The sequence below is a fragment of the Thalassophryne amazonica genome, chromosome 1 (genome assembly GCF_902500255.1).
Source record: "Thalassophryne amazonica chromosome 1, fThaAma1.1, whole genome shotgun sequence".
Classification (NCBI taxonomy): domain Eukaryota; kingdom Metazoa; phylum Chordata; class Actinopteri; order Batrachoidiformes; family Batrachoididae; genus Thalassophryne; species Thalassophryne amazonica.
The window spans coordinates 17,490,562-17,517,647 of NC_047103.1; the positions used below are offsets into that span (position 1 = coordinate 17,490,562).

General features: G+C 39.7%; 2 protein-coding genes across 3 annotated transcripts in view; one reads left to right on the top strand and one right to left on the bottom strand.

Annotated features, from left to right (window-relative positions):
* apbb1ip (amyloid beta (A4) precursor protein-binding, family B, member 1 interacting protein) overlaps window positions 1-10,893 on the top strand; it is a 97,754-nt gene extending 86,861 nt beyond the window's left edge. The window contains exons 15-16 of the mRNA XM_034166431.1: window positions 9,925-9,930; window positions 10,882-10,893. The gene's annotated coding sequence lies outside the window, so the exon portion shown is untranslated. The remainder of the gene's footprint in view (window positions 1-9,924; window positions 9,931-10,881) is intronic.
* On the bottom strand, window positions 1,052-26,221 carry LOC117506788 (protein adenylyltransferase SelO-like). Of its 2 annotated transcripts, none has more exons than XM_034166420.1 (19): window positions 25,794-26,221; window positions 25,599-25,717; window positions 25,389-25,517; window positions 19,681-19,745; window positions 18,861-18,917; window positions 18,397-18,495; window positions 15,236-15,303; window positions 14,177-14,264; window positions 14,018-14,087; window positions 10,054-10,126; window positions 9,887-9,970; window positions 9,684-9,813; window positions 9,005-9,049; window positions 7,563-7,644; window positions 7,337-7,429; window positions 5,894-5,970; window positions 2,652-2,692; window positions 2,479-2,558; window positions 1,052-2,375 (listed from the first exon to the last, which is right to left on the bottom strand). In XM_034166420.1, the coding sequence occupies exons 1-19, from the start codon at window positions 26,011-26,013 to the stop codon at window positions 2,253-2,255; spliced, it is 1,743 nt and encodes a 580-aa protein (XP_034022311.1). In that variant the 5' UTR covers window positions 26,014-26,221; the 3' UTR covers window positions 1,052-2,252. The 2 variants fall into 2 exon arrangements, with proteins under 2 accessions (XP_034022311.1, XP_034022304.1); XM_034166413.1 differs by having other exon boundaries at window positions 2,652-2,695.
* Window positions 26,222-27,086: the final 865 nt, after the last annotated feature.

Below are 27,086 nucleotides of genomic sequence, written 5' to 3' on the forward strand. Positions count from 1 at the left end.
CTTAGAAACATGGTGTCTAACCAGATCCTTACTCTGGATGGCATTACCCTGACCTCTAGTAATACTGTGAGAAATCTTGGAGTCATTTTTGATCAGGATATGTCATTCAAAGCGCATATTAAACAAATATGTAGGACTGCTTTTTTGCATTTACGCAATATCTCTAAAATCAGAAAGGTCTTGTCTCAGAGTGATGCTGAAAAACTAATTCATGCATTTATTTCCTCTAGGCTGGACTATTGTAATTCATTATTATCAGGTTGTCCTAAAAGTTCCCTAAAAAGCCTTCAGTTAATTCAAAATGCTGCAGCTAGAGTACTGACGGGGACTAGAAGGAGAGAGCATATCTCACCCATATTGGCCTCTCTTCATTGGCTTCCTGTTAATTCTAGAATAGAATTTAAAATTCTTCTTCTTACTTATAAGGTTTTGAATAATCAGGTCCCATCTTATCTTAGGGACCTCGTAGTACCATATCACCCCAATAGAGCGCTTCGCTCTCAGACTGCAGGCTTACTTGTAGTTCCTAGGGTTTCTAAGAGTAGAATGGGAGGCAGAGCCTTCAGCTTTCAGGCTCCTCTCCTGTGGAACCAGCTCCCAATTCAGATCAGGGAGACAGACACCCTCTCTACTTTTAAGATTAGGCTTAAAACTTTCCTTTTTGCTAAAGCTTATAGTTAGGGCTGGATCAGGTGACCCTGAACCATCCCTTAGTTATACTGCTATAGACGTAGACTGCTGGGGGGTTCTCATGATGCACTGTTTCTTTCTCTTTTTGCTCTGTATGCACCACTCTGCATTTAATCATTAGTGATCGATCTCTGCTCCCCTCCATAGCATGTCTTTTTCCTGGTTCTCTCCCTCAGCCCCAACCAGTCCCAGCAGAAGACTGCCCCTCCCTGAGCCTGGTTCTGCTGGAGGTTTCTTCCTGTTAAAAGGGAGTTTTTCCTTCCCACTGTAGCCAAGTGCTTGCTCACAGGGGGTCGTTTTGACCGTTGGGGTTTTACATAATTATTGTATGGCCTTGCCTTACAATATAAAGCGCCTTGGGGCAACTGTTTGTTGTGATTTGGCGCTATATAAAAAAATTGATTGATTGACTGATACTGACAATGGGTCCAAGGATTTTATCCCAATACCTAACAGCAGTCAGGGTGCTGTTGTCTAGCTCGTAGAGGTCTGTGCATCCTTCCAGAGATACGCCTCCCCAGACCATCACTGAGTCACCACTAAACCGGTCATGCTGAATGATGTTGCAGGCACAATAACGTTCACCACAGCATCTCCAGACTCTTTCACATCTGTCACATGTGCTCAGGATGACGTGCCAATTCTGATGTTCTATGGCAAATGCCAATCAAGCTCCATGGTGCCGGCCAGCGAGCACAGGCCCACTACAGGACGTCGCAACCTCAGGCGACCCTCATGCAGTCTGTCTGTGAATGTTTGATCAGAGACATTCACACCAGTGGCCTGCTGGAGGTTATTTTGTAAGACTCTGGCAGTGCTCATCCTGTTCCTCCTTACACAAAGGAACAGAAACCACCCCTGCAGATTGGTTATGGACCTTCTACGGCCCTGTCCAGTTCTCCAGAGTAACTGCCTGTCTCCTGGAATCTCCTCCATGCTCTTGAGATTGTGTTGGGAGAAACAGCAAATCTTCTGGCAATGGCACATATTGATGTGCCATCCTGGAGGGGTTGGACAACCTGTGCAACCTCTGTAGGGTCCAGCTACTGCACAACGCTGCCATTAGTGACACCAACCCTAGCCAAAACTAGGCCACCTTTAAAACCATTCCTGGTTTGGGTGTTGTCTCATTGTTGCCCCTCTAGTGCACCTGTTGTTAATTTAATTAACACGAAAACATCTGAAACTGATGAACAGTCCCCTCTGCTACTTAACTGACCAGATTAATATTTCAGAAATTGAATTGACTTGATGCTATACTCTGATTAAAAAGTGTCCCTGTAATTTTTCTGACACACACATATAACAGCATCAGACTGGAATTATAAGCTGGATGGAAACATTTTCAGTTTAAAACATAGTGCATTCACAGAAAGTTGAGGAAAATATCAATTTGAGTTTTCTGCAGCAGCTGTATGTAACTTTCTGTGGGCTATTTCCAGTCAAAACTTTCCTGACCTTGATATTCGATTACAAATGCATTCTTGGCTTTGTAACAGTCCAAAATCTCACAAATACAACAGTGCCTCCAATTTAGCACCGTGTTGTTACCTCGTGGGCACTCAAGAGGAACAGCTGACCTTTAACCTCTTAGCCCACAGTGGAGGTCTTGCTGCATAACCCGCCTCCTCTGCAGGGTCTTGTGTAACAAAGAGGAATGACAGGATGTGGTGCAGCAGCTCCACCTAGTGAGCAACAAGCCACAGAAATGCACCCGTTTGTAACAGGAAATAAAACACAACTTCTAGTTTGGACATTTTTACAAAATATCATTTGTCAGTTACATACTTCAAAAAAATCATTCATCTCCGCTTTCTTTATAGCAGATTCTGCCATCCAGTTCCTCAGCACATATCTTGGATTTACATCTGAAAGAGAAATGTTTTTTAAACAAAACTTTCATTTTTGGTCAATTTCAAGTTTCTTCACATACAATTTCAATATACTGTAAACTGCCTTACTTTTCATCCTGCGTTGACGATTCAAATCGCTGTCTTCTTGTTGTCTGAACAGAAAAACAAAATCAGTTAAGATATAAGGGTGATTCTTAGACTACGGGCACTTATGTCCTTTGATCATATTGTATGAAAAACAGAAAAAAGGGGAAATTCCACACTTTTATAGTTATCTTTACAATGAAAGTGTGTTAAGAAATTTGTTCTAGTAGTCTATGATGATTTTTTCACCTTTTTTCAGCATCATTATATGCAAATATTGCCGTTTTGTGCTTGTCCCACACCCAGACTTTTGATCTTCAATGATAAAAATAAATGGTAAAGAAACATTTTTTCTAATGTTTTAAAATATCTCTGAATAAAATATCAGTAAAATAATCAAAACATAATTGGGGTATTCAATGTCATACAACTGTTGTGATTTTTTTTTTAAACAAAATGTAGTTGTCCCACACTATTGCCCTAATTTCCACCACAACACTGTAATGTCCCTTTAAACAGTTTGTATGAAAGATTGTTTGGGTAGTTCCTATGGAGATAAACAGTGACATCAGAGCACATGTATATAGCTCAAATCACAACAAACAGTTGCCCCAAGGCACTTTATATTGTAAGGCAATGGTGTGGTGGAAATTACATTTACAAGGCCAATAGTGCCCGTAGTTAAAGAATCACCCATAAACACAATTTTACTGATAATACCAAGTCTTTTTAGGTTATAAACAAAAGTAACTGGACATAACCTCGATCAGTTCCCTGGAATGTCACAATGCCTCTCTCTCTTAAAACCGACAGGACCAGATTATTTATTCTCGATCATGGCATGTAGTTTGGTAAAACATCAGTCTCCTCTTTAATTTGTCAATTTCAGGATCACCTCTGTCACCTAAGATTTTTTTTTTTTTTTAATTGCCATTCTCCTATTCTAAAAATAAAAAATCCAGATTCCACACACCTATTCCACAGGGTGCTGATCTACTACAATCACCTACAATCCAAAAAAGTGTAAAGATGAGATGAAATGCCTTAATCCGACTTGCCTCCTAATGGGTTGTCTTATGAAATGCAGACCTGGCAACCCGCCTGAAAACAAAAGAAGAAGAAACGAAAGGAGGAAGCTGCCAACTCAACTCTGAAATCTTGGATTCTGATAGATACCAGTGAGGAGACGTGAACCTCCTATTTTGGGCCATGTTGGCATGTTTTAACACAACTCAGTTATTCTTCTTTTATATGTATATTAGTTTAAATAGGAATGTCAGCACAGTGGGACATGTCTGGGCTTGTACAAGCAGGCACATATAAAACAGGCCTTTTTAGTGCAACAGAGAAGTGTAAAAATTGTTCAGTTGATGATATAAGCATCAAATTTGGTGTAAATACTTCTGAGAAGTCCTCGTTTTGTTTTGTTTTTTGTTATTGTTTTTTTCAAAAAAGCTGTTCACCAGATGACATTTTATTTTAAATTTTTTGGGGGAAACACTGTTGAAGTCATTTATTCATCCATTCAACACTCCATTCTGAAAGTTTCCAGTCTTCATGCACTGATATGGGAGCAAAGAAAACTCAATCACAGAGGATCTCTGTTTGCTACCCTTACCTAGTTTAGCCCTCAGGTCAAAGCAGTTGACTGGGGTGTGGCCATTGCCATGCACAAGCAACTACTTGGACCCATAGGTAAGAGAAAATGTTGTGGAGATTTGGACCAAAGTCCTTGGTCATCACACGTAGCTCTAAGCAGGAGTCAGAGTAAGGTTGTTATTTCTACCTGGTTCTTTTATATAAAATTCTGCCCTTTACCAAAAACCAAACCATTGTATTCCCCATTTTGAGTTTATTCAAGGTCATGTTAGAAACCAGGCCTGGGACCCTCACAGACAGTGTCCATCTTGAGAAAGGCCCCTAAAATGAGTAATACAACACATTTTATACCTTGTGGGTGTTAACAATGGGTGTGGTTTAGTCTCACATTTCTAATGTTACTGGCTCTCACCAACAGGGGGAGCGCTCCCTATGTCTGAGACTTGGACACCTGATAAAGTAAAACTTAACTTATATTTCTCAGAACATCCAAACAAATAACACAAATAGTTGATAGCTAACATAAAATAAAGAATTAGCACAGATATTATCTAACAGTGCAAAAATGTACCTTTATTGCCAGGTAAGAAAGGAGAGCAAAGTTCAGCAGTGTACTCAAGTTAGACCAAAAACACTCTGACCTAACCTCGACCTGTGCTCGTCTTTCGTATACTATTTGGGACTGGAGCTTCCACGCCCACCGGCCAGCCCCCTAACATTGTATCTTTTCACCAGTAGAACATCATTTTTTCTAAAACTAAGTTATCTTCTCATTTTTTACCCTTGTTTTAGCTCTTTCTTTTGACATTTTTAAAAAATATATTTATACAGCTTTTCTTCACACAAACATATGGTTCACATACAGTGCACTGGAGAGTACAATAGTTGCACATGAGGTCCGTGACATCGTATATTTATCGTTTCTGAGTTGTTTCTAATAAGTGTTGCCATTAAATACTTCATTGTACACACAAAACCATTGGCATTTACATTTCTTTATGTTTGCTTTTAGCACACCACTTGTCTTATTGAAAAAAAATTATACTACATTAGGTAATCAATGAGGACTAGTGTTCATCGAAAGGACCTCTACAACTAAACCCTTACACCCCAAACACTATCGCATGTTCTGCAGCATACACGTTCTACAGCATGTATGTACACATATTAAAAACATATACAACCCATCTAAAAAGCATGAAAACATTGCCTTAGGTTAATTTCAAATCCCAATTAGTCCACAGTACAATATTTAACAAGCACAGCTTTGTAACAAACCACGATTGTGCAATTATATGATGAAAATGCACATTTCCTGGAGCTCAAATGGCTGGCATCTTGAAAACTGAAGTAGCCAACAGCTTTTGTTTTGCAGAAAAGTAGGCCAAGAAGTACCATTGTGCCAAATTTGGTGCTTGTAATACAAAAAGAAAGATTCTTATGTTATATGCATTTATCTGTTGCACTTATTTTGTTTGCAGATTTTGTTGCTCATCTTAAGCCACTAGGGGCCACTGTTGCTTGTATGCAGCTTGCAACATGTTGCACTGTTCCTCAAAAACCTTCTTCCCACACTTAAGGTGGGCTCAGGATAATTATGACTGCTTATCTTCAGAGAGAAAACTGTCATCACGACACAAATTTCGACCAGATGCCATTTTACTTACCTGCTAAGTCGGTGCAGGTACATCCTGATCCAGTCAGAGAAGAGCATGTGGGATGACAAATCACAAAGAGCCCACATCTAATGTGGAAAGAAAAAGTACTCTTGAACATGATTTTAAATGAATATTGAACTTTTGAAAACATTAGCTCTGTAAGATTTAGCAGCAATGACCTTCGATCCCGCAGGCGGCACTGCATTAAAAACTCAGGAACACTTCAGAAAACCATTGTCAGTTAACACAGTTCATCGCTACATCGACAAGTGCAAGTTAAAACTCTACCATGCAAAGTCAAATTCATACATCAACAACATCCAGAAACACCGCTGCCTTCTCTGGGCCCGAGCTCATTTGAAATGGACAGACGGAAAGTGGAAAAGTGTGCTGTGGTCTGATGAGTCCACATTTCAAATTGTTTTTGGAAATCATGGACGTTGTATCCTCCAGACAAAAGAGGAAAAAGACCATCCAGATTGTTACCAGCACAAAGTTCAAAAGCCAGCATCTGTGATGGTATGGGGGTGTGTTAGTGCCCATGGCATGGGCAACTTACACATCTGTGATGGCACCATCAATGCTGAAAGGTACATCCAGGTTTTGGAGCAACACATGGTGCATTCCAAGCAACGTCTTTTTCAGGGACGTCCCTGCTTATTTCAGCAAGACAATGCCAAGCCACATTCTGCACGTGTTACAACAGTGTGGCTTCATAATAAAAGAGTGCAGGTACTAGACTGGCCTGCCTGCAGTCCAGACCTGTCACCCATTGAAAATGTGTTGCACATTATGAAGTGCAAAATACAACAACGGAGACCCAGGACTGTGAATTCCACCTACAAAGCTTCAACAATTAGTGTCCTCAGTTCCCAAACGCTTACTGAGTGTTGTTAGAAGGAAAGGTGATGTAACACAGTGGTAAACATATCACTGTCCCAGCTTTTTTGAAACGTGTTGCAGGCATCCATTTCAAAATAAGCAAATATTTGCACAAAACAATAAAGTTTATCAGTTTGAACATTAAATATCTTGTCTTTGTGGTGTATTCACTTGAATATTCTCGTAGGTTGAAGAGGATTTGCAAATCATTGTATTCTGTTTTTAATTTATATTTTACACAACGTCCCAACTTCAATGGAATTGGGGTTGTATTTTGCTCACAGAATGGCGACCATCACGATCCACGCCGATACCACCACCTGATACAAATACGGCAACCGTAGCTGAAGATTCAAAGGTACAGTTTGGTACAGTTAATGTCAATAAGGTATAAATCTTGTCTCCTAAATGTCTTTCTTTCAGTGATTCGTACTTGATTTTTATATGTAACTTGTACATTTATTGCTCTAAAACTCCTAATGAAAAGCAGGACAATTACACATGGTCTCTTGGAAATGCACCACCTTTTTTATTTTAATTTAATCCAATGAGCAGATTCTTTCTTTGCACCTGTGTGAAGTATCTGTTCTGAAGCTGCTGAGCTGATAATTCACTCAGCTGCCTGAAGGACATAGTAAAGTCTGACTGTGTGTCCTCCATCATCTAAAAACATAAAACACAAATTATGTGATACTTTCTCTCAGTAAAGTTCATTAGAATTTAGCTTGTAATGATAAATTTAAAAATGTCAGTTTGATAAATCTATCAAACGCAGGAAAAATGAGAAACTACTTGCCTTTAGAAGTGAGGCTATGAGATAACCATCATCCTCCTCATCACCAAGTAGTCCCAACTTTGCTTTAAATAGCTGCTGAATCCTGAAATTATATTCATCGCTCAGTTTATTGACACAGCTGTTGAAATGAATTATTTACTTTTTTAAACCTAAACTGAAAACCAATAAAGTCTGATTCTGTTCTCTACAGTGTGACATTTTTCTGGTTTCCACTACTGTAAATTAAATATCTTTGGCTTTTAGGTTGTCTGTCTGCCTGTCAAAATATTTAAACAAGAGTCATCAGGAGACGACATTTCCCCTGGGCCCCACAAATCAGTAATACAAAGTGTCAGGGGATCACCCAAAGTACACCCACTAAATATTAATGAAATTGGTCAACTGGTTCTTGAGATATCGCGCTAACAAGGGTGGCAATGACAATATCTTAAATATCTCGCTGTGACCTTGAAATTGACCCCAAGCTCATCATAATCAACTGGTTTTGGGGGATCGTCCATGTACATTATGCTAAATGTGAATGAAACCGGTCAAATTTTTCTTGAGATATCGCGCTAACAAGGGTGGCAATGTGAAAAGGGACAAGCAGGCAGACAGAGACATGCTGATCGCTATATCCGCCTGTATTTCATATCAGGGAGATAAAAACCTACAATAACAGGTCAGTAAAGCTACAATATGTTAGATTTAGTGGCATCTAGTGGTGAGGTTGCAGACTGCATTACACCATCACTGGTCAGAGTTTTGTTTCCCTTCATTTTTTCACTTCTTTGGTGACAGGATTCATGCTCCCTTGCCTTCTCTTGTTATGAGCAGTATGTATGATCCTATATGTATGTATGGTTGTCAAACTGGTTAGCCAGCGCTAGCAAATAGTAAACAGTGTATATGGTTGAGCAACTGCTGATTCCTCTTCATTTTTCTTCAGTCTTCTAGCCACAATGTAAAATGCAAAAGGTAGAGTAAGCATGTCCCTTTCAGGCTACTGTATCAACATGATGTCCTCCCATGCAGATATGAAGAGCTCATTCAAAGCTAAAGTGCTTTACATTGATGCCTCACATTCACATAATGATGTCAGGGTGCTGCCATGCAACATGCTCACTATGCACCGTGAGCAACACAAAGCTTTAACCACCTGATCATCACCTCCGCAACATATACAACAGTGCCCTCTATTGGCGCAGCGAAGTACAAGCTTCCAAGCTATGCACTATATCACACCTGCAGGTCTTCTTTGCAAAAAATAAACATAAAAAAAGTTTTGGCAATCCTGGATCAAAATTTATGAGAGTTATCTTTTCCTTGAATAAACTGAAACAGTCATTAGCCTGTGTTAATGAGCATGACACCTAGTGCTGCTATTAGCATATCTGCAGCAGCAGCACATTACACATAACCGGCATGGAGGGCAAAGCATAAAGAAAAGAAATTATGCTAACCTTTGTTGGTAAATTTCAGTGTATCCTTTCAAAATAATCTGGGCCCTGAAAAAGAAAGCAAAGGAAACGTTATACTATACCACTAATTTCAACACACTCAGAGAGCGCATACTTCAGCCAACCAATGCAAACAACCAAATCTGACATTGTTCCCTTGTAAGTAGCCTGCACATGGTGAATTTACTGCAAAAATCAAAACAAAATGCAGTGGAAAATGTTGGGACAGTTTGTATTCAGACAGCTTGTAGCTCCAACTAAAGAGTACTGAACATTATGATGTCATATAGAGTGAATGTTGGAGAAGAGATCAAAGACAAATCTCTCAGGTTGAATTCAGAAAGACTGAAAGCGCTCGCCATCAAAACCGAATCAACTTCTTCTGAGCCAAGAACCATCTCGACAAAACCCTCACCATAATTTTGCAGATATTTTTGACACATTCAATCAGGTGCTATCGCATAAGCTCCTCCCCCCGCCCACCTATCAGTTAGCTGAGGTAAAAAGAGCATTTATCTAATGTATTTAACGAGGACAGAGACAAACTCTATGAACATAAAGGTTACTTTGGTCACATGTCGATAATAAATGTCAGTTATGTTCTAATATCTTTACTGAGCTGACTGACCAAAGGGGTTATTAAGAACTTCTTTCAGACCAAAAGATAATGAAGTTTTCTCACTCCTGCTGCTGTTTTCTGGACAGTACAGGACTGAGAGCCTCCAGCAGCTTCTCCAGATTAAACCGTCCAATGTCAGCTTGAGCTCCAATCCTATACCTTCCATCGTCATCAGATGTGTTTGGGATAAAATCTGCAACATTAAAACACTGTGTGACAAAAATGTCTTACAAAAACGGGCCATTCATATGCATCGTTGTACAAACTGGGGTCGTACGACTCCATGAAACCAAACGGTCCGTAGTCGATGGTGAAGGACAGGAGACTGAAGTTGTCTGTGTTGCACACGGCTGTAAGGACGACACACGGCGGACAGAGATCAACAACAAAATGTGCAATAACATTTTCAGCTAAAACCATGTTGGGGTCTCACCATGTGCAAAGCCAAATGACATCCAACTGGCAATCAGATGTGTGGTTTCATTTTGAACCGTGGCAAAAAACATCTATGAATGTACAAATCAGCCAACAATAAGTAAGAAATACCAAACATATATTTGCATACAGCAACAGAATGAAAGTTATGAGTCGGGATGGGTATTGATAAGATTTTATCGATACTGATGCCATTATTGATTATGCTTATCGATCCGATTCCCTTATCGATACCTCTTGTGAATTCTGTACTAAAAGTAGGATTTACAGGTTTTCTATGTATTTCATTGAGACTTAAAGTAAATAAATATGAAATTGGTCACTGTATCATTGATCTCTAGACATAAATAAAAATAAACAAAACGGTGAATCGCTTTGAAGTTATTAATTCCGACTGGACTCTATCGCTCTAACTTGACTCGGCAGAGAGTCGCACAGCGTTTGGAGCTGTGTGAACAGTACGGAGGACGATTCTCGTTTCTTTCTCGCAACAAGACAGGAGTCCCAGTTAGTAACTTTAATCCGCACAAAAGTGACTCACGATTTCACATATTCAGGGATGAAAATGGTGAAAAACAAAAAAAAAGCTGAAACCCAAAATTACCCCCCAACACCACCCGCACAAAAATGTTTGAATTCTAGAAGCTCTGAAATGCATTCTGGGGCTATTCCAGACGATAAACTGCAGTGAGTGCAGCATCCATTTTGGTGGGGAAAAAACAACTTTCCTTATTCCTTATTCAAATTCATTCCAGTAGTATTTTGCTCTTACGAGGATGCAGCAGTTTTCTAGCTTGGCAGATAGTTCTGGAGGAAAACACTGAAGAAATGAACAAATTGAAAATATGGTTTGACTGAAACAAACTGTCATTAAACTTAAATAAGACAGGGATGAAATGGAGGTGTAAGAGTCACTAGGTGTTCACAGGAAACATTTATTTCTGTCAGTGGTGGGCACAGATAACCAAAAAATTAACTTCGATAACAGATAATCAGATAACTGAAAAGTTATCTTTGATAAAGATAAACCGATAAACCACTCAAAAATGTATCGAAAGTTACAGATAACCAATAACAGATAAATTCCAGTATTGTCTCTGGTACATTTGCAACTACTAACAAGATGAATTTGAGTTTTAACACCACGATCATTTTTGGAAGCATCAAAAGCAACAAAAGACCCAAACAAAAGGCCGCACTTCTATGTTTGAACATGCTGCCCCCTGCTGGAAGCTACACGGCTACAGCACAGAAGCACCCTGAGAGCAGCTACAAAGCCAGCTCTCTACCAATCACAATGCTCTGGTCAGCTCGGAGGTCTTGGAAAATAAAGGCATGCTGACTTATGGTTTGGTGTGAATACTGATAGAATAACCCCATTAATGTAAATTCTGTCATTTGTACAAAGTTAAAATATAACATATATCTTTTAATGTTGAATAATGCACTAATTCTGAGGTTTTGTAACAAACAGACAGATCGCAAAGGATTTTGGGTAAAAGTGCCTCTGCTAAACACGATTGGTTCAGTCATTCATTATGTAAACCAACACGTTAATGTTTTGTAAAATATTCCATTTTTTATTTGTAAAAACAGGCATTTTTACGGAGCCCTGGAAGTATCATCGCAAAATGTTTTGCATGTGGAGAGAATGTACGCTCATTTTATTAGTTTTATTATTTTTATTATTAGTTTTATGATGTGCGCACGTTTTATGATGTTGTAAAACATGCACTCAATATTGTCTTCACACATAAATGTTGGCTTTACACTGTGTGAGTTTTGGCCCTTTTTCAGATGATTTTTCATTCGTGCGAGAATTTTTTGGACCGAGTTTCAGGTTAATCACGTGTCCTGCATCGTGTAGTATACATGGAGTAACGAGCTGCGTTTAACATCTCACGACCACCTCGTGATCGCCGATCATATGATCGAATGAAAATCAAACCTGTTTGATATTATTCTGGTCGGCTGTCGTGAGGGTATCCTGCTGCTGAAGAGCAACAAGTGTCCAGCCGCTCGCACTGTGCACATACAAACACTGCAGAGCTGTCTTGTAATGTTTTTTTTTGTTTGTTTTTGTTGTTTTGTTTTTAAGCCATTTTCAAGGTCAAAAAGTTGATTTGACAACCATCTGATATAACCGGGGTCAAAATAAATAGAACACTGCCATCTACTGGTGCCCAGACACTTAGTACTTAGGGCGAATACTGCCATGAACACTACTGGCCAGTAGATGGCAGTAGAGGCCTTGAAAACTTGCCAAAACAAAATTCCAAATAATCCGTGTCTGCTACATTTAAGATGCGTGGAATTTAACAAACGCAAATACAATAACATCTATAAACCCAGAGAATATATTCACGAGAGTTTTAGGCACTAGAGTTTAATGCTGCTGTCCGTGGAGCCTCAACAGAGTGTCTGAAATGCATGTGTCCTGTCGTGAATGTACTGAGATTACCCTATCCTAACCATTATGCACTGCTGGGCACAGCATGTGCTCACTAAAACCTTAAAATTAGCACATTACTTTAAAACTAAAACATATATCTGATATTTTCACTTTATAAAACGTCAGACATAACAGTAATTTTAAATAACTTGTCCCAAATTATTTTGGTTAAAATTTAAACCATAAGTTAAAAATGTATGCCTCTGGATGACTTGGGTGATGTTGCCAGTGTATCAGTATGGTGTTGATATCGGTATGATTTTTTTGTGTGTGACCAGTTCTCCTTTGCCTGCAGATGATAGAGTGGTTTCTCCTGAAAGCAGCTCTCTTGTGTTTGCAGAGGGTAGAACTATACATCTGTTAGGAAACTTTTAACAGGTAGGTAAAAATGTTTGCTGCTGTTCAGCTTTGTTTACTATGTTATCGGTCTAAAACTTATCGGGCAAAAATTTATCAGAAGATAATTAGTCCAATAATGGTTTTTAAAGTTATCTAAAAAGATAATACGACAATGAAAACATTATCTTGGATAATTGACTGTTATCGGATTATCGGAACTGTGCCCACCACTGATTTCTGTATGTATGTATGTATTTATTTATTTATGTATGTTCATTGTTAGTTGGTTTTATATTTTCTGTTGTGTTTTTATTCAGGTTCTTTTTGTCTCTTTCTCTAAAATTGTATATAATCATTAGATTAGTTATTATTACTATTATTGTTGTGCTTGCTATTATTATTAATATATAAACAAAAATACATTTAAAAAATATTACAATTTGTAATACATTTGACACTTTTACGACAGCAAATGCCTGACAGCTGCAACTGCTTAATGCTAACTTTAACATTAAAAATGCCATAGACATGCTAACGTGTTAGCATCGGTGCCGTCTTTAAGTTATAAAATACATCTATCAACTGTTTCAGAAGACCATAACAGGTCGGTTTAACATAAAAAAGGCAAATATACTCACAGCCATATGCTCTTTAGGGTTTTAGCAGGGGAAAGCGAAAGAAAAAAATTAATCAACGAAGCAATGATCGAAGCACTGCTTCGATCTTTGAATCACTGCTTTGATTGGTTCAAGGTTCAAAGCAAAGCCGCACTGCAGAAAAGTTGATTACAGACCCACTGCAGGGTCTGTAATCAATGTAGAGAAAGTATAATTTTTCTGACAAACACCCCCCAAAACAACAGCCACTCTGAAGGACCGATAAGGGAATTGTTAAGTAAAAAGGTTATTGATGTCGGTGGATCAAATCATTTCTTAACGATACCCGAAAGGAACCGGTTCTCGATACCCATCCCTAGTTATGAGAATTGGAAAAACTCCACTAACACTTCAAGTCACAGCATGTCAGGATCATTAGGAATGAAGGGAAAAACCTCCATCTATTTTAAACTTTTTGAAGACCTGGTGATTTAGTTTAATATTTTAAATGCAATCAAATACAAATGGGCAATGAATGAGCAAATTCTTGAGCATGTGTTGTTTACAGGACTCACCAAATATTTATCTGGTTCAGTTAAATGGATGAATGGGAAATGCTCAAGAATCACAAAGTCCAACAGCTTTCTGGAACGGGACAAGAATGCACTGCACTTATATGTAGTGGGAATGCGCAGAATAACAAGAAAGAAAGTGTTGATGTAGCTCACTCTCACCTCAGGAGTTTGCGCTCTCTGCTTTGCGCTAAAATTTCTAAGGATCCAATTAGAAACCACGACTTAGCTAACCGGAGAACAACAGCTCCTGGATAAAGAAGACAACATCATTCAAGACGGACAAAAACTGCAAATTAAAGTCAACCTGGGAGCATGCACTGGAGTTTCACCGCATCCACAACACCACAGAACCATCATGGGTCCTGGATGGCAACCACCAAGGCAGACAAGTCCATCCCCACAACGCTAACAAAACTATCAATCATTTCCACAGTCAAAGACTGTGACAGTGGGTAAAACCTTTAATTTCACAGAAAACATGGAAGAAAAAAAAAAAAAAAAAACACAAAAAAAAACACACACACTGCTCTTTGTGCCAGCTTTCACATCCAAGAAATCAACCATCATTATTCTTATTATCCATCTTTTTCCAGTCATTTAATGCCAGCCTGAATTTTGACAACCTTCTTTCCAGCATATGCAAATTTTGTTAAAAGGCTTTCGACTCGGGTGGCTTAGGCATGTACCCTATGCACTGAGATGGATGGATGAATAGACCAAAGTCTCTGAATTAACAAGGCAAATAATAAGGTTAAACCGTATAAACCTGCATTAACGTTGCTGCACCTGATCGACACAAAAAGCAACATTTGTTATGCTTGTGTAATTTATCATAAACCTGTCTGCCACCTCCTGGACATATGTGGGAGTGTTCTATGAAATAATGTTATCATCACCTGTTTTGTAGAACTTAGGAGCAAGTGTGGCTGAAGTTACTGTATCTTGAAATGGGCTTGATTGCCACTTTTATTCATTTAGAAAGCCCAGGAAACAAATACCTCATTCCTGAGGACCTTGATGATATGATCAGGCCAAGGGGACATCCATATCACACTTGGGTGTGGTAGATAGATTACAGAGTTTGGTATTTAAGGTTAAACTTCAAGCGTGCCCAGAAGCAGTTTAATGTGGTGGTGGATGCTGCATGCTCCCCTTTTGGACCTATCTATAATGATTGCAATGTAAGTGTACAAGAATTTTTGTGTGTTGCTATTGTACCTCTTTCTGTCTTCACATTGCCATTGTAGAACTGATCCCTCAACACAGGTTCTTCACTTACAATGAGACTAAAAAAGCAAGACATCATCAGCTCAACAAAACAGTAGTAGTTCTGTACGACTTTCTTCTGAACTACTGTTCAAGCTGGAGAAGCTGCTGGAGGCTCTCAGTCCTGTACTGTCCACAAAACAGCAACAGAAGTGAGAAAACGTTGACATCTATCAGTCTGAAAGAAGTTCTTAATAACCCCTTTGGTCAATAAGCTCAGTAAGGATATTGAAACTTACTCACATTAATTCTCGACACATGAAAAAAGTAACCTTTATGTTTATAGCATTTGTCTCTGTCCTCATTAAACAACAGATAAATGCTCTTTTTACCTCAACTAACTAATGGAGGGAGACAACGTTATGTGACAGCACCTGATTGAATGTGATGAAAATAACCGCAAAACTACGACGAGGATTTTGACAGAATGTTGTCAAGAGATGGTTGTTGGATCAGAAAAAATTTGATTCAGTTTTGATGGCGAGCTCTCAGTCTTTCCACTTCCGTCTCTTCCAAATTCATTTTAAGAGATTTTCCTTTGATCTCTTCTCCAACATTCACCCTATATGACATCATAAAGTTCATTACTCTGTAGTGGGAGCTACAAGATGTCTGAATACAAACTGTCCCAACATTTTCCACTGCATTTTAGTTTGACTTTTGCAGTAAATTCACCATGTAAGTGTACACATGTACGTACATGGGAACGTCAGATTTGGCCTTTTGCATTGGTTGACTGAAGTATGCACTCTCTGAGTGTGTTGAAATCAGTGGTACAGTATAACGATTCACTTCAATGTCTTCCTAATTTATTGAGAGATTTTCCTTTGATCTCTTCTCCAACATTCACTCTATATGACATCATAAAGTTCAATGAATGTCTTATGCACAAGATCAAATAAAACAGAATGTGACAACGTGTCTGCCACCTACTGGATGTGGTGTTTTTTTTCATAAGCTTTGTGAGAAACATGATGCCCACTATGTCACCAAATACAGGACAAACTACACATCAGAAGGGGAAGGAAAAAAACATACTTAAACAATGGGGTGAATGTGTGAATGGGGATAATACAAAAACTTTCTATCAGTGCTCATGACAAACTCCAAACATGGCTCCAAAACCTTAGAAACAACCATTTTTCAAACACAGTTCAAGAGCTGGTGTTCTGTCGAGATGAGGTGCATCGTTGAGATGAGGTTCCTCGCGTAACTGCACATGCATGCACTGAAAAAAATTACTTGACGAAGTTTGCTTATTTTGATGGGCAAGTAAATGTATATGTACAATGTAACTGTTCATCCGAACGTAGTAATGTATAAAATCTACTAACTATAAAACGATAAGTATTTTTAACCTGGAGTTAGCTTATTTTGACTGGCAAAATATACATATACATACATTTATGCTCCTAACGTAAAATACAAAAAATGTTTTACTTACTAGGCTTTAAATACTCTGAATACAATGAATTCTTCTCGGTGGTGGGTAGAGGAAAAATAAATAAATAAATAAATGCGCATGCGAGTTACATCATCCCCACATGTGCAGTTGCGCAAGGCACCTCATCTCGAAGGGTGACGTCTTCAAGTCCAGGGTAGAGCGATGTGCACATGCGTACGCATGCGTAGTAACACGACACACCTCATCTCGAGGGGACACCGGCATGAAAAGGAACACATTGCGTGCTCTGCTGCCACCAGCTGGACAGTTCGGGAATGAATTTGATATTAAAAAGCTGCAGTCACTGCAGAGTCTGTATATGCACAGGCACATTTCTCAAGAACAACATTTCTTTGAAAAAACTGCACATTTATAAATGTCAAATTAAATAAAGCTTGTGTCAGCATGTTGAAGGACACAGTTTAGCGAGGTTATTGTCGAATAAAGTCAAATCTGGAATTCTGCAAAACTTTTAAAAACAAGGATTCCATAATATTTACACTTTAAAATCAAAATGCGGTGTTTGTCTTAATTCTTTAGGGCCCCTTCATACATAGTACGACTAAGTACAAATCAGGGCAAAACAGCCGACAGGCAGGTGTGCACGATGCTGCTTCAACGGCTTTGTGCACACGGGAACACCGTGCGAGCAGCTGCCACCCACGGGATTCGGACCTGCACTTTCCAAAAGGTCTGATTGCCAGCCAGAAACTTTACTGCTGAGCTACCATCACTGTCCTGTAAAAGGTGTGGGAAAATGCCTGATATGAAGAAGGACATTGATGTATTTAAAAAAAATTAAACCACACGCTCTTATGTCCACATTTGCTGGCAGTGTCTCCTACCTGACACACGTCTTGTGGACGGCACACCGTAGAACAGATACTGCATCATGTGGAACAGAGCTCATGTGGCTGACGTGATATTCAGATCACCCGCTGCGTGTTATGATCTGACGGTCAGGATCACCTGGGGCATCCTGTCAATGTGCGTGCTCGCTGCAGCCCATTGCAACAGCAATATATGTTTTTATGTATGTCCACGGGGAGGACAGCAAGCAGACATGCGCAGCACAGTGGACAGTTGTTAATTCATTTCCGTCCAAACACGGGATGTGTTCCCCAGCTGTGACATCGAGATCCACAGATCTCCACAGCTGCTGCTGTCGGCGGACACACCCCGTCAGTTCAGCGCACACACCAACATGTCACCGTGTCTGTTTGCAAAGCCACACTCGTGGGGACACTTAGACAAATTTCACATCCAGCTCAAGTGATCGTCTGCTGACTGTTGTCGTGTTAACAGTGCAAATAGCCACACATTTTCTAAGTGCCAAGCGAGTGGTGTTCGATGTTCGTGTGTGTCAGCTGGAATTTGGCCAGCACCTACCGAGAGAGGATTCGATGGGCTCTCACAGTGCACACGCTGTCTTTCAGCCGCTGGTGTGCGCAAACAGTTTGTAGCAACAGGTGTACGAGGTGTTGGAGGCAGCTACGAATTTACACATATTGCATACGACTCCTCCTTCATGTGCACTTTATGCGTAATTCGACCACATTCATACTATGTGTGAAGAGGCCCTTACATGATCATTTTCATTCTCAGATCGACTTAAACTAAATCCAACCATTTAGTTGACTTTAGTACACTTGTGAAACTGGGCTCTTACCAAGCAGCCCTGCTGGTGGGAACACCCAGAAAGTGCATGGCCTCACTGCAAAGGAATTCCCGCACTGAAGAGCGGATCACAGCTCGACCGTCTCCTGACCTGCAGTCACACAGAATCCACAGAAGAACCAGTTAGTGGATCCCACTCCTCAAATGTCACTTATCTTTCAAGACCACCTGCAGTAAAACCTACCACCTCCCGGTCACAGTGATTTTCTGATTCAAACCTGTGTTTTATACCCTTTACATTTTCTGACTGAATTCTTCTTCACAAGTGTGCATTTACACATTTACTTGCAAAGCTGCATCACCAACATTTTAGTTGCCATCAAGACGAATCAATAAAAACATTTTGACAAAATGAAATAAGACAAATTGAATTGCTATCCAAGGCCAAGCCAGAGTTTAAGGGAATAACGGTCACATTAAAGAACTGGGAAGGAAAGCTAAAAACAAGAACTGCACCTTGAATATGGGGTTTTTCCAGAACCTTTTAGCTGCAGTTCCCATATTTCCCCATTCCTGTGAGACAAAAAGGAAAATAATTTGGAGCAATTACTCTTAATCATTCCAAATTTTTAGAAACATTTGGTTGTTTGCAGGTATGTTTGTTTGTTCCACTACTCCGCTCCAGAATTGCCCATAAGAGTTTAATTTCAGCAAAGCTCAAGATGATTGGGATCAAAGGTAAAATAAATAAATCAATACATAAATAACAACAATAATTTGCACCAAACCTGGCACACATATATGAAGGTGAGCTCGTAAACTGCCCAGGCGATATCAAACATACCAAAGGCCAACCAACCTCAATTTCCCTGAGGGAGTCTTCCCAAGGGATTAATAAAGTTCTATCTAATCAAATTGGGGTTAAGGTAATTGGGTGAACGGTCAACGGTTAAGGTTTTCTTTTGTTTTTTTTGCACAGAACGTGCTTCACATGTGACGGTGGTTTCTGGAATTGTCCAGCAAGTTGAAATTAGCTAAATCTTAATCAATAAAAAAAAAAAAAAAAAACCTTTAAATTTTTCATTTTAACAAAATTCAAGGAATTTGATTTTTATCCCGTTTTGGACCAAATGTGGCATGCACTTACATGTATTCCAGAAGTGCCCTGGAAAGGTCACCCAGAGTTCAGTCATTTGGATGAACGACAAGGTCATTAAGGTCAAATGCCCGACTGCTGTAGCCGTTACTATCTTCATGCCCACAAGTACCATTACCTAGTACCTTATGAATGCAGTCACTAAAAGACATGAAAAGTTAAACTGCTATATACCCTCACCTGTTTGTATACTGACCAAGAGTATGTGCTCGACCATCGCCCAGCTGGCCTGCCCAGTAACCAAACTTTTGGAGAGGAAGGTGAAGAAATCATATTCATCAGTAATTCCCAGTGGGATCACATGCAAACACATTTTACAAACATTTCTGTATGACTTTTTTGAAGTACTGATAATAATACTCAAAGTCCTATATTCCATAAAGGCCCTGAGGCAATTTGGTGCAGATGTTTATCTTCAGATATCGCGTGAAGCAGATCTGAGGCCATCTCAGGTTACCTTCCCAGCCAAGGCTGGGGCATTTACAGCTGGGTGGGCTGGGGCAATGCTGTTGAAGTCTTTTATAAAGGAAACAGACAGGTAGCACAAACCTGGAATCACAACCAGGTCTACAGCTTGGTAGTCCAACCCCTAACCACTGAGTCACATGCTGTGCATTTTGTAGGTTAATTTATAGACTAACTAGTAGTGGAAATAGGTTACAGCCCTAAATGATACTGGCTTTGACAGTAAAGAAGAAAAGTGCATCACATACAGTGGGGTAAACAAGTATTTAGTCAGTCCCTGATTGTGCATGTTCTCCTACTTAGAAAGATGAGAGAGGTCTGTAATTTTCAACATAGGTACACTTCAACTATGAGAGACAAAACGAGGAAAAAAAATCCAGGAAATCACATTATAGGATTTTTAAAGAATTTATTTGTAAATTATGGTGGAAAATAAGTATTTGGTCACCCACAATCAAGCAAGATTTCTGGCTCTCAGACCTGTAACTTCTTCTTTAAGAAGCTCTTCTGTCCTCCACCTGTTACCTGTATTAATGGCATTTGTTGGAACTCCTTATCTGTATAAAATATACCTGTCCACAGCCTCAAACAGTCAGACTCCAAACTCAACCATGGCCAAGACCAAAGAGCTGTCGAAGGACACCAGGAAGAAAATTGTAGCTGTGCACCAGGCTGGGAAGAGTGAATCTACAATAGTCAAGCAGGTTGGTGTGAATAAATCAACTGTGGGAGCGATTGTAAGAAAATAGAAGACATACAAGACCTTTGATAATCTCCCTCGATCTGGGGCTCCACGCAAGATGTCATCCCGTGGGGTCAAAATGATCATGAGAACGGTGAACAAAAATCCCAGAACTACACGGAGGGACCTAATGAATGACCTGCAGAGAGCTGGGGCCAAAGTAACAAAGGCTACACGCTACGCCGAGAGGGACTCAAATCCTGCAGTGCCAGGTGTTTCCCCCTGCTTAAGCCAGTACATGTCCAGGCCTGTCTGAAGTTTGCCAGAGAGCATATGGATGATCCAGAAGAGGATTGGGAGAATATCATGTGGTCAGATGAAACCAAAATAGAACATTTCGGTAAAAACTTGTTGTGTTTGGAGGAAGAAGAATGCTGAGTTGCATTCCAAGAACACCATACCTACTGTGAAGCATGGGGGTGGAAACAGCATGCTTTGGGGCTGTTTTCTGCAAAGGGGACAGGATGACTGATCCGTGTTAAGGGAAGAATGAACGTGGCCATGTATCGTGAGCTTTTAAGCCAAAACCTCCTTCTGTCAGTGAGAGCCCTGAAGATGCAACATGGCTGGGTCTTCCAGCATGCTCGGCAACGAAGGAGTGGCTCCGTAAAAAGCATTTCAAGGTCCTGCAGTGGCGAAGCCAGTCTCCAGAACTCAACCCCATAGAAAATTTGTGGGGGGGAGTTGAAAGTCTGTGTTGCCCAGCGACAGCCCCCAAATAGCACTGCTCTAGAGGAGATCTGCATGGAGGAATGGGCCAAAATATCAGCTACGGTGTGTGCAAACCTGGTGAAGACTTACAGGAAACGTTTGACTTCTGTCATTGCTAACAAAGATTATGTTACAAAGTATTGAGTTGAACTTTTGTTATTGACCAAATACTTATTTTCCACCATAATTTACAAATAAATTCTTAAATTTAAATCGAGTCACACTAACTGCAAGAATGCTCGTAGCAGGGGCCGAGGGGGAGGATTAGCAGCAATCTTCCACTCCAGCTTATTAATTAATCAAAAACCCAGACAGAGCTTTAATTCATTTGAAAGCTTGACTGTTAGTCTTGTCCATCCAAATTGGAAGTCCCAAAAACCAGTTTTATTTGTTGTTATCTATCGTCCACCTGATCGTTACTGTGAGTTTCTCTGTGAATTTTCGGACCTTTTGTCTGACTTAGTGCTTAGCTCAGATAATTATAGTGGGCGATTTTAACATCCACACAGATGCTGAGAATGACAGCCTCAACACTGCATTTAATATATTGTTAGACTCGATTGGCTTTGCTCAAAATGTAAACGAGTCCACCCACCACTTTAATCATACCTTAGATCTTGTTCTGACTTATGGTATGGAAATTGAAGACTTAACAGTATTCCCTGAAACCCCCTTCTGTCTGATCATTTCTTAATAACATTTACATTTACTCTGATGGACTACCCAGAAGTGGGGAATAAGTTTCATTACAGTAGAGGTCTTTCAGAAAGCGCTGTAACTAGGTTTAAGGATATGATTCCTTCTTTGTAATGTTCTCCAATGCCATATACCAACACAGTGCAGAGTAGCTACCTAAACTCTGTGAGATAGATTATCTCGTCAATAGTTTTACATCCTCATTGAAGACAACTTTGGATGCTGTAGCTCCTCTGAAAAAGAGAGCCTTAAATCAGAAGTGCCTGACTCTGTGGTATAACTCACAAACTCGCAGGTTAAAGCAAATAACCCGTAAGTTGGAGAGGAAATGGCATCTCACTAATTTAGAAGATCTTCACTTAGCCTGGAAAAAGAGTCTGTTGCTCTATAAAAAAAAGCCCTCCGTAAAGCTAGGACATCTTTCTACTCATCACTAATTGAAGAAAATAAGATCAACCCCAGGTTTCTTTTCAGCACTGTAGTCAGGCTGACAAAGAGTCAGAGCTCTGTTGAGCCGAGTATTCCTTTAACTTTAACTAGTAATGACTTCATGACTTTCTTTGCTAATAAAATTTTAACTATTAGAAAAAAAATTACTCATAACCATCCCAAAGACATATCGTTATCTTTGGCTGCTTTCAGTGATGCCGGTATTTGGTTAGACTCTTTCAGGCTGCTCAAGGAAGCCCTACCATTAATTAATGCTTCGATCTTAAATATGATCAATCTATCTTTATTAGTTGGCTATGTACCACAGGCTTTTAAGGTGGCAGTAATAAAACCATTACTTAAAAAGCCATCACTTGACCCAGCTATCTTAGCTAATTATAGGCCAATCTCCAACCTTCCTTTTCTCTCAAAAATTCTTGAAAGGGTAGTTGTAAAACAGCTAACTGATCATCTGCAGAGGAATGGTCTATTTGAAGAGTTTCAGTCAGGTTTTAGAATTCATCATAGTACAGAAACAGCATTAGTGAAGGTTACAAAAGATCTTCTTATGGCCTCAGACAGTGGACTCATCTCTGTGTTTGTTCTGTTAGACCCCAGTGCTGCTTTTGATACTGTTGACCATAAAATTTTATTACAGAGATTAGAGCATGCCATAGGTATTAAAGGCACTGTGCTGTGGTGGTTTGAATCATATTTTAATCTAATAGATTACAATTTGTTCATGTAAATGAGGAATCTTCTTCACAGACTAAGGTTAATTATGGAGTTCCACAAGGTTCTGTGCTAGGACCAATTTTATTCACGTTATACATGCTTCCCTTAGGCAGTATTATTAGAAAGCATTGCTTAAATTTTCATTGTTACGCAGATGATACCCAGCTTTATCTATCCATGAAGCCAGAGGACACACACCAATTAGCTAAACTGCAGGATTGTCTTACAGACATAAAGACATGGATGACCTCTAATTTCCTGCTTTTAAACTCAGATAAAACAGAAGTTATTGTACTTGGCCCCACAAATCTTAGAAACATGGTGTCTAACCAGATCCTTACTCTGGATGGCATTACCCTGACCTTTAGTAATACTGTGACAAAACTTGGAGTCATTTTTGATCAGGATATGTCATTCAATGCGCATATTAAACAAATATGTAGGACTGCTTTTTTGCATTTGTGCAATATCTCTAAAATTAGAATGGTCTTGTCTCAGAGTGATGCTGAAAAACTAATTCATGCATTTATTTCCTCTAGGCTGGACTATTGTAATTCATTATTATCAGGTTGTCCTAAAAGTTCTCTGAAAAGCCTTCAGTTAATTCAAAATGCTGCAGCTAGAGTACTGACAGGGACTAGAAGGAGAGAGCATATCTCACCCATATTGGCCTCTCTTCATTGGCTTCCTGTTAATTCTAGAATAGAATTTAAAATTCTTCTTCTTACTTATAAGGTTTTGAATAATCAGGTCCCATCTTATCTTAGGGACCTCATAGTACCATATTACCCCAATAGAGCACTTCGCTCTCAGACTGCAGGCTTACTTGTAGTTCCTAGGGTTTGTAAGAGTAGAATGGGAGGTAGAGCCTTCAGCTTTCAGGCTCCTCTCCTGTGGAACCAGCTCCCAATTTGGATCAGGGAGACAGACACCCTCTCTACTTTTAAGATTAGGCTTAAAACTTTCCTTTTTGCTAAAGCTTATAGTTAGGGCTGGATCAGGTGACCCTGAACCATCCCTTAGTTATGCTGCTATAGACTTCGACTGCTGGGGGGTTCCCATGATGCACTGAGTGTTTCTTTCTCTTTTTGCTCTGTATGCACCACTCTGCATTTAATCATTAGTGATTGATCTCTGCTCCCCTCCACAGCATGTCTTTTTCCTGGTTCTCTCCCTCAGCCCCAACCAGTCCCAGCAGAAGACTGCCCCTCCCTGAGCCTGGTTCTGCTGGAGGTTTCTTCCTGTTAAAAGGGAGTTTTTCCTTCCCACTGTCGCCAAGTGCTTGCTCACAGGGGGTCATTTTGACCATTGGGGTTTTTCCGTAATTATTGTAAGGCTTTGCCTTACAATATAAAGCGCCTTGGGGCAACTGTTTGCAGTGATTTGGCGCTATATAAATAAAATTGATTTGATTTAATTTAAAAATCCTACAATGTGATTTCCTGGATTTTTTTTTTCCCTCATTTTGTCTCTCACAGTTGAAGTGTACCTATTTTGAAAATTACAGACCTCTCTCATCTTTCTAAGTAGGAGAACTTGCACAATCAGGGACTGACTAAATACTTTTTTACCCCACTGTTTCGATCGTGATGCCCATTGGTGGTTATCCCCAGATTCTGAAGCATGATTCTGATGACAGTCTACGGATGCCAGTCTGACTTATATGGGTATATGATACCCATTTTTTAGCTGATTGGACTGGGATAATACAGAAGTCTCTTGTCGAAGGACACAGACAGGTAGCACAGACCTGGAATTAAACACAAGTCTGTACATTGGGAGCCCAACTCCTTATCCCATTGTGGCTACCTGTAGCTCTGAAAAGGAAGGGTTTCATAATTATCGTCACCTTATCTGACTCATCGTCAAGATTTAATGGTTTCTATTTTGTTGTACAACCAATATTTCCACCAATTAACAAAGACATTATTTGACCCCCCAAAGAAACCCAAAAGCAAAAAAAAAAAAAAAAAAAAAAAAACCTCAACAACAACATAATGTCCTTAGTGATTATTAGTGCAAAACGTGACCCTTGGCACAACATTATGTACAATACATACAAGTAATTACTCTAATTGAAGGGGGAAAAACAAAGAAAAGTCAATTTTACCTGATGACCTCCGTATCTGTGAGCTAGAGGGACAGAACCCTGGAACAGTTTGCCACCACTGGCATAATGCAAGAACTCATTTGATTGGGTTACTGCTATGTCCAAATCTAAGATCCCCTCGATGACGTCCTAACAAAAACAAAACATTAGACTTTATATTATACTATAAAACGTCTACATATAACGTTGATAATCATACTGTTATATCACCTTGGACATTGCTCCGAGTCTTAACGGGCCTTTCAGTAGGGTTGGAATGGATTTGGAGAATATGCAATTCTTCACAGTTCGAACAAAGTTGCCATCGATCTTGTCGATTGGGAATGCATCTGCAGCAACAACACCAGCATCTCTATAACTGAACCAACCTTACTGTATTTACAAACACAAACAATTCTTGTTTACCTATAAGCTTATTGCATGACAGTCTGAAGTCGTCCAGATCATGTATGAGATTTGTAAAACTCATGTTCCACCTGGACTTGATGGTGTCTTGACTTGATGCCATGACATCTTCACTGTGACAGTCATGACCTGAGCTCTCGCAGAACTCCAGAACATGCACAGAATGGAAAATAACCGCTGCCACCAGAGCACAAACGCTGAGGCTGGGCCACATTTTCATAGAGAAGCTACTGCAAATGTAGCACCAAAATCCTCTTCTGGAACACTTTTTTGCTGGAAATTAAAAAAGATACACATACATCAAACGAACTGTATTTCACTTTTGTTGGTTTCATATTTCCTGAAAAGACCTCTAAACGTGTTCAGAACATCTGCAGATTTATCAAGTGATAAATGGCGCTCAAAATGATCAATGAACTGACAGACAGAAAAATAAAACTATTCAGACAATAAGAAAAAAGACAAATTTGCACTTGACTCATCTAAAATGTGGCAATGTTCTGTTTGTGGTATTTGTGTTGCACTTCATTTAAACCGCTGTATGCAACACATCTAAACAGTCTCTGAATAACTTTAAATGTGTTTTGAACCAGTTTATACCACAGAGTCCTTCAGGTGCCTTCTGGCAAACTCCAGGTGGGCTGCCATGTGCTTTTTACTGAGGAGTGGTTTCTGTCTGGACACTCTACCATACAGGCATGATTGGTATTTGCTGCAGAGATGGTTGTCCTTCTGGAAGGTTCTCTTCTCTCCACAGAGGAATGCTGGAGCTCTGACAGAGTGACCAGCGGGTTCTTGGTCACCTCCCTGACTAAGGCCCTTCTCCCCTTATCACTGAGTTTAGACAGGTGGCCAGCTCTAGGAAGAGTCTTGGTGGATAAGAACTTCTTCCATTTACAGATGATGGAGGCCATTATGCGCATTGGGACCTTCAGACCTTGAGTTGCCCAGCCAGAGCTCAGATCTGAATCTGACTGAACTTCTGGAGAGATCTGAAAATGGCTGTGCACCGATACGTCCCATCCAACCTAATGGAGCTTGAGAGATGTGGCAAAGAGGAATGGGCAAAACTCCCCAAAGATCGGTGCGCCAATCTTGTGGCATCTTCTTCATGAAGACTCAAAGCTGCAGTTGTTGCCAAAGGTGCATCAACAAAGTATTGAGCAAAGGGTGTACATACTTATCTACATTTGATGTCTTAGTTGTTTTTAAATTTTTAATAAATCTGCAAATTAAAAAAAAAAAAAACACAAACACTTTTTTCATGTTGTCATTATGGGGTATTGTGTGTAC

Excerpts from the sequence above, each read along its gene's own strand:
- LOC117506788 (XM_034166413.1), bottom strand. The coding sequence starts at position 26,013 with ATGAAAATGTGGCCCAGCCTCAGCGTTTGTGCTCTGGTGGCAGCGGTT. Across the intron at positions 15,304-18,396 it reads CCCACCAGCAGGGCTGCTTG|TCTCATTGTAAGTGAAGAAC; the intron begins GTAAGAGCCCAG and ends TTGCTTTTTTAG. Across the intron at positions 9,971-10,053 it reads GTCATTTGGCTTTGCACATG|CCGTGTGCAACACAGACAAC; the intron begins GTGAGACCCCAA and ends TCGTCCTTACAG.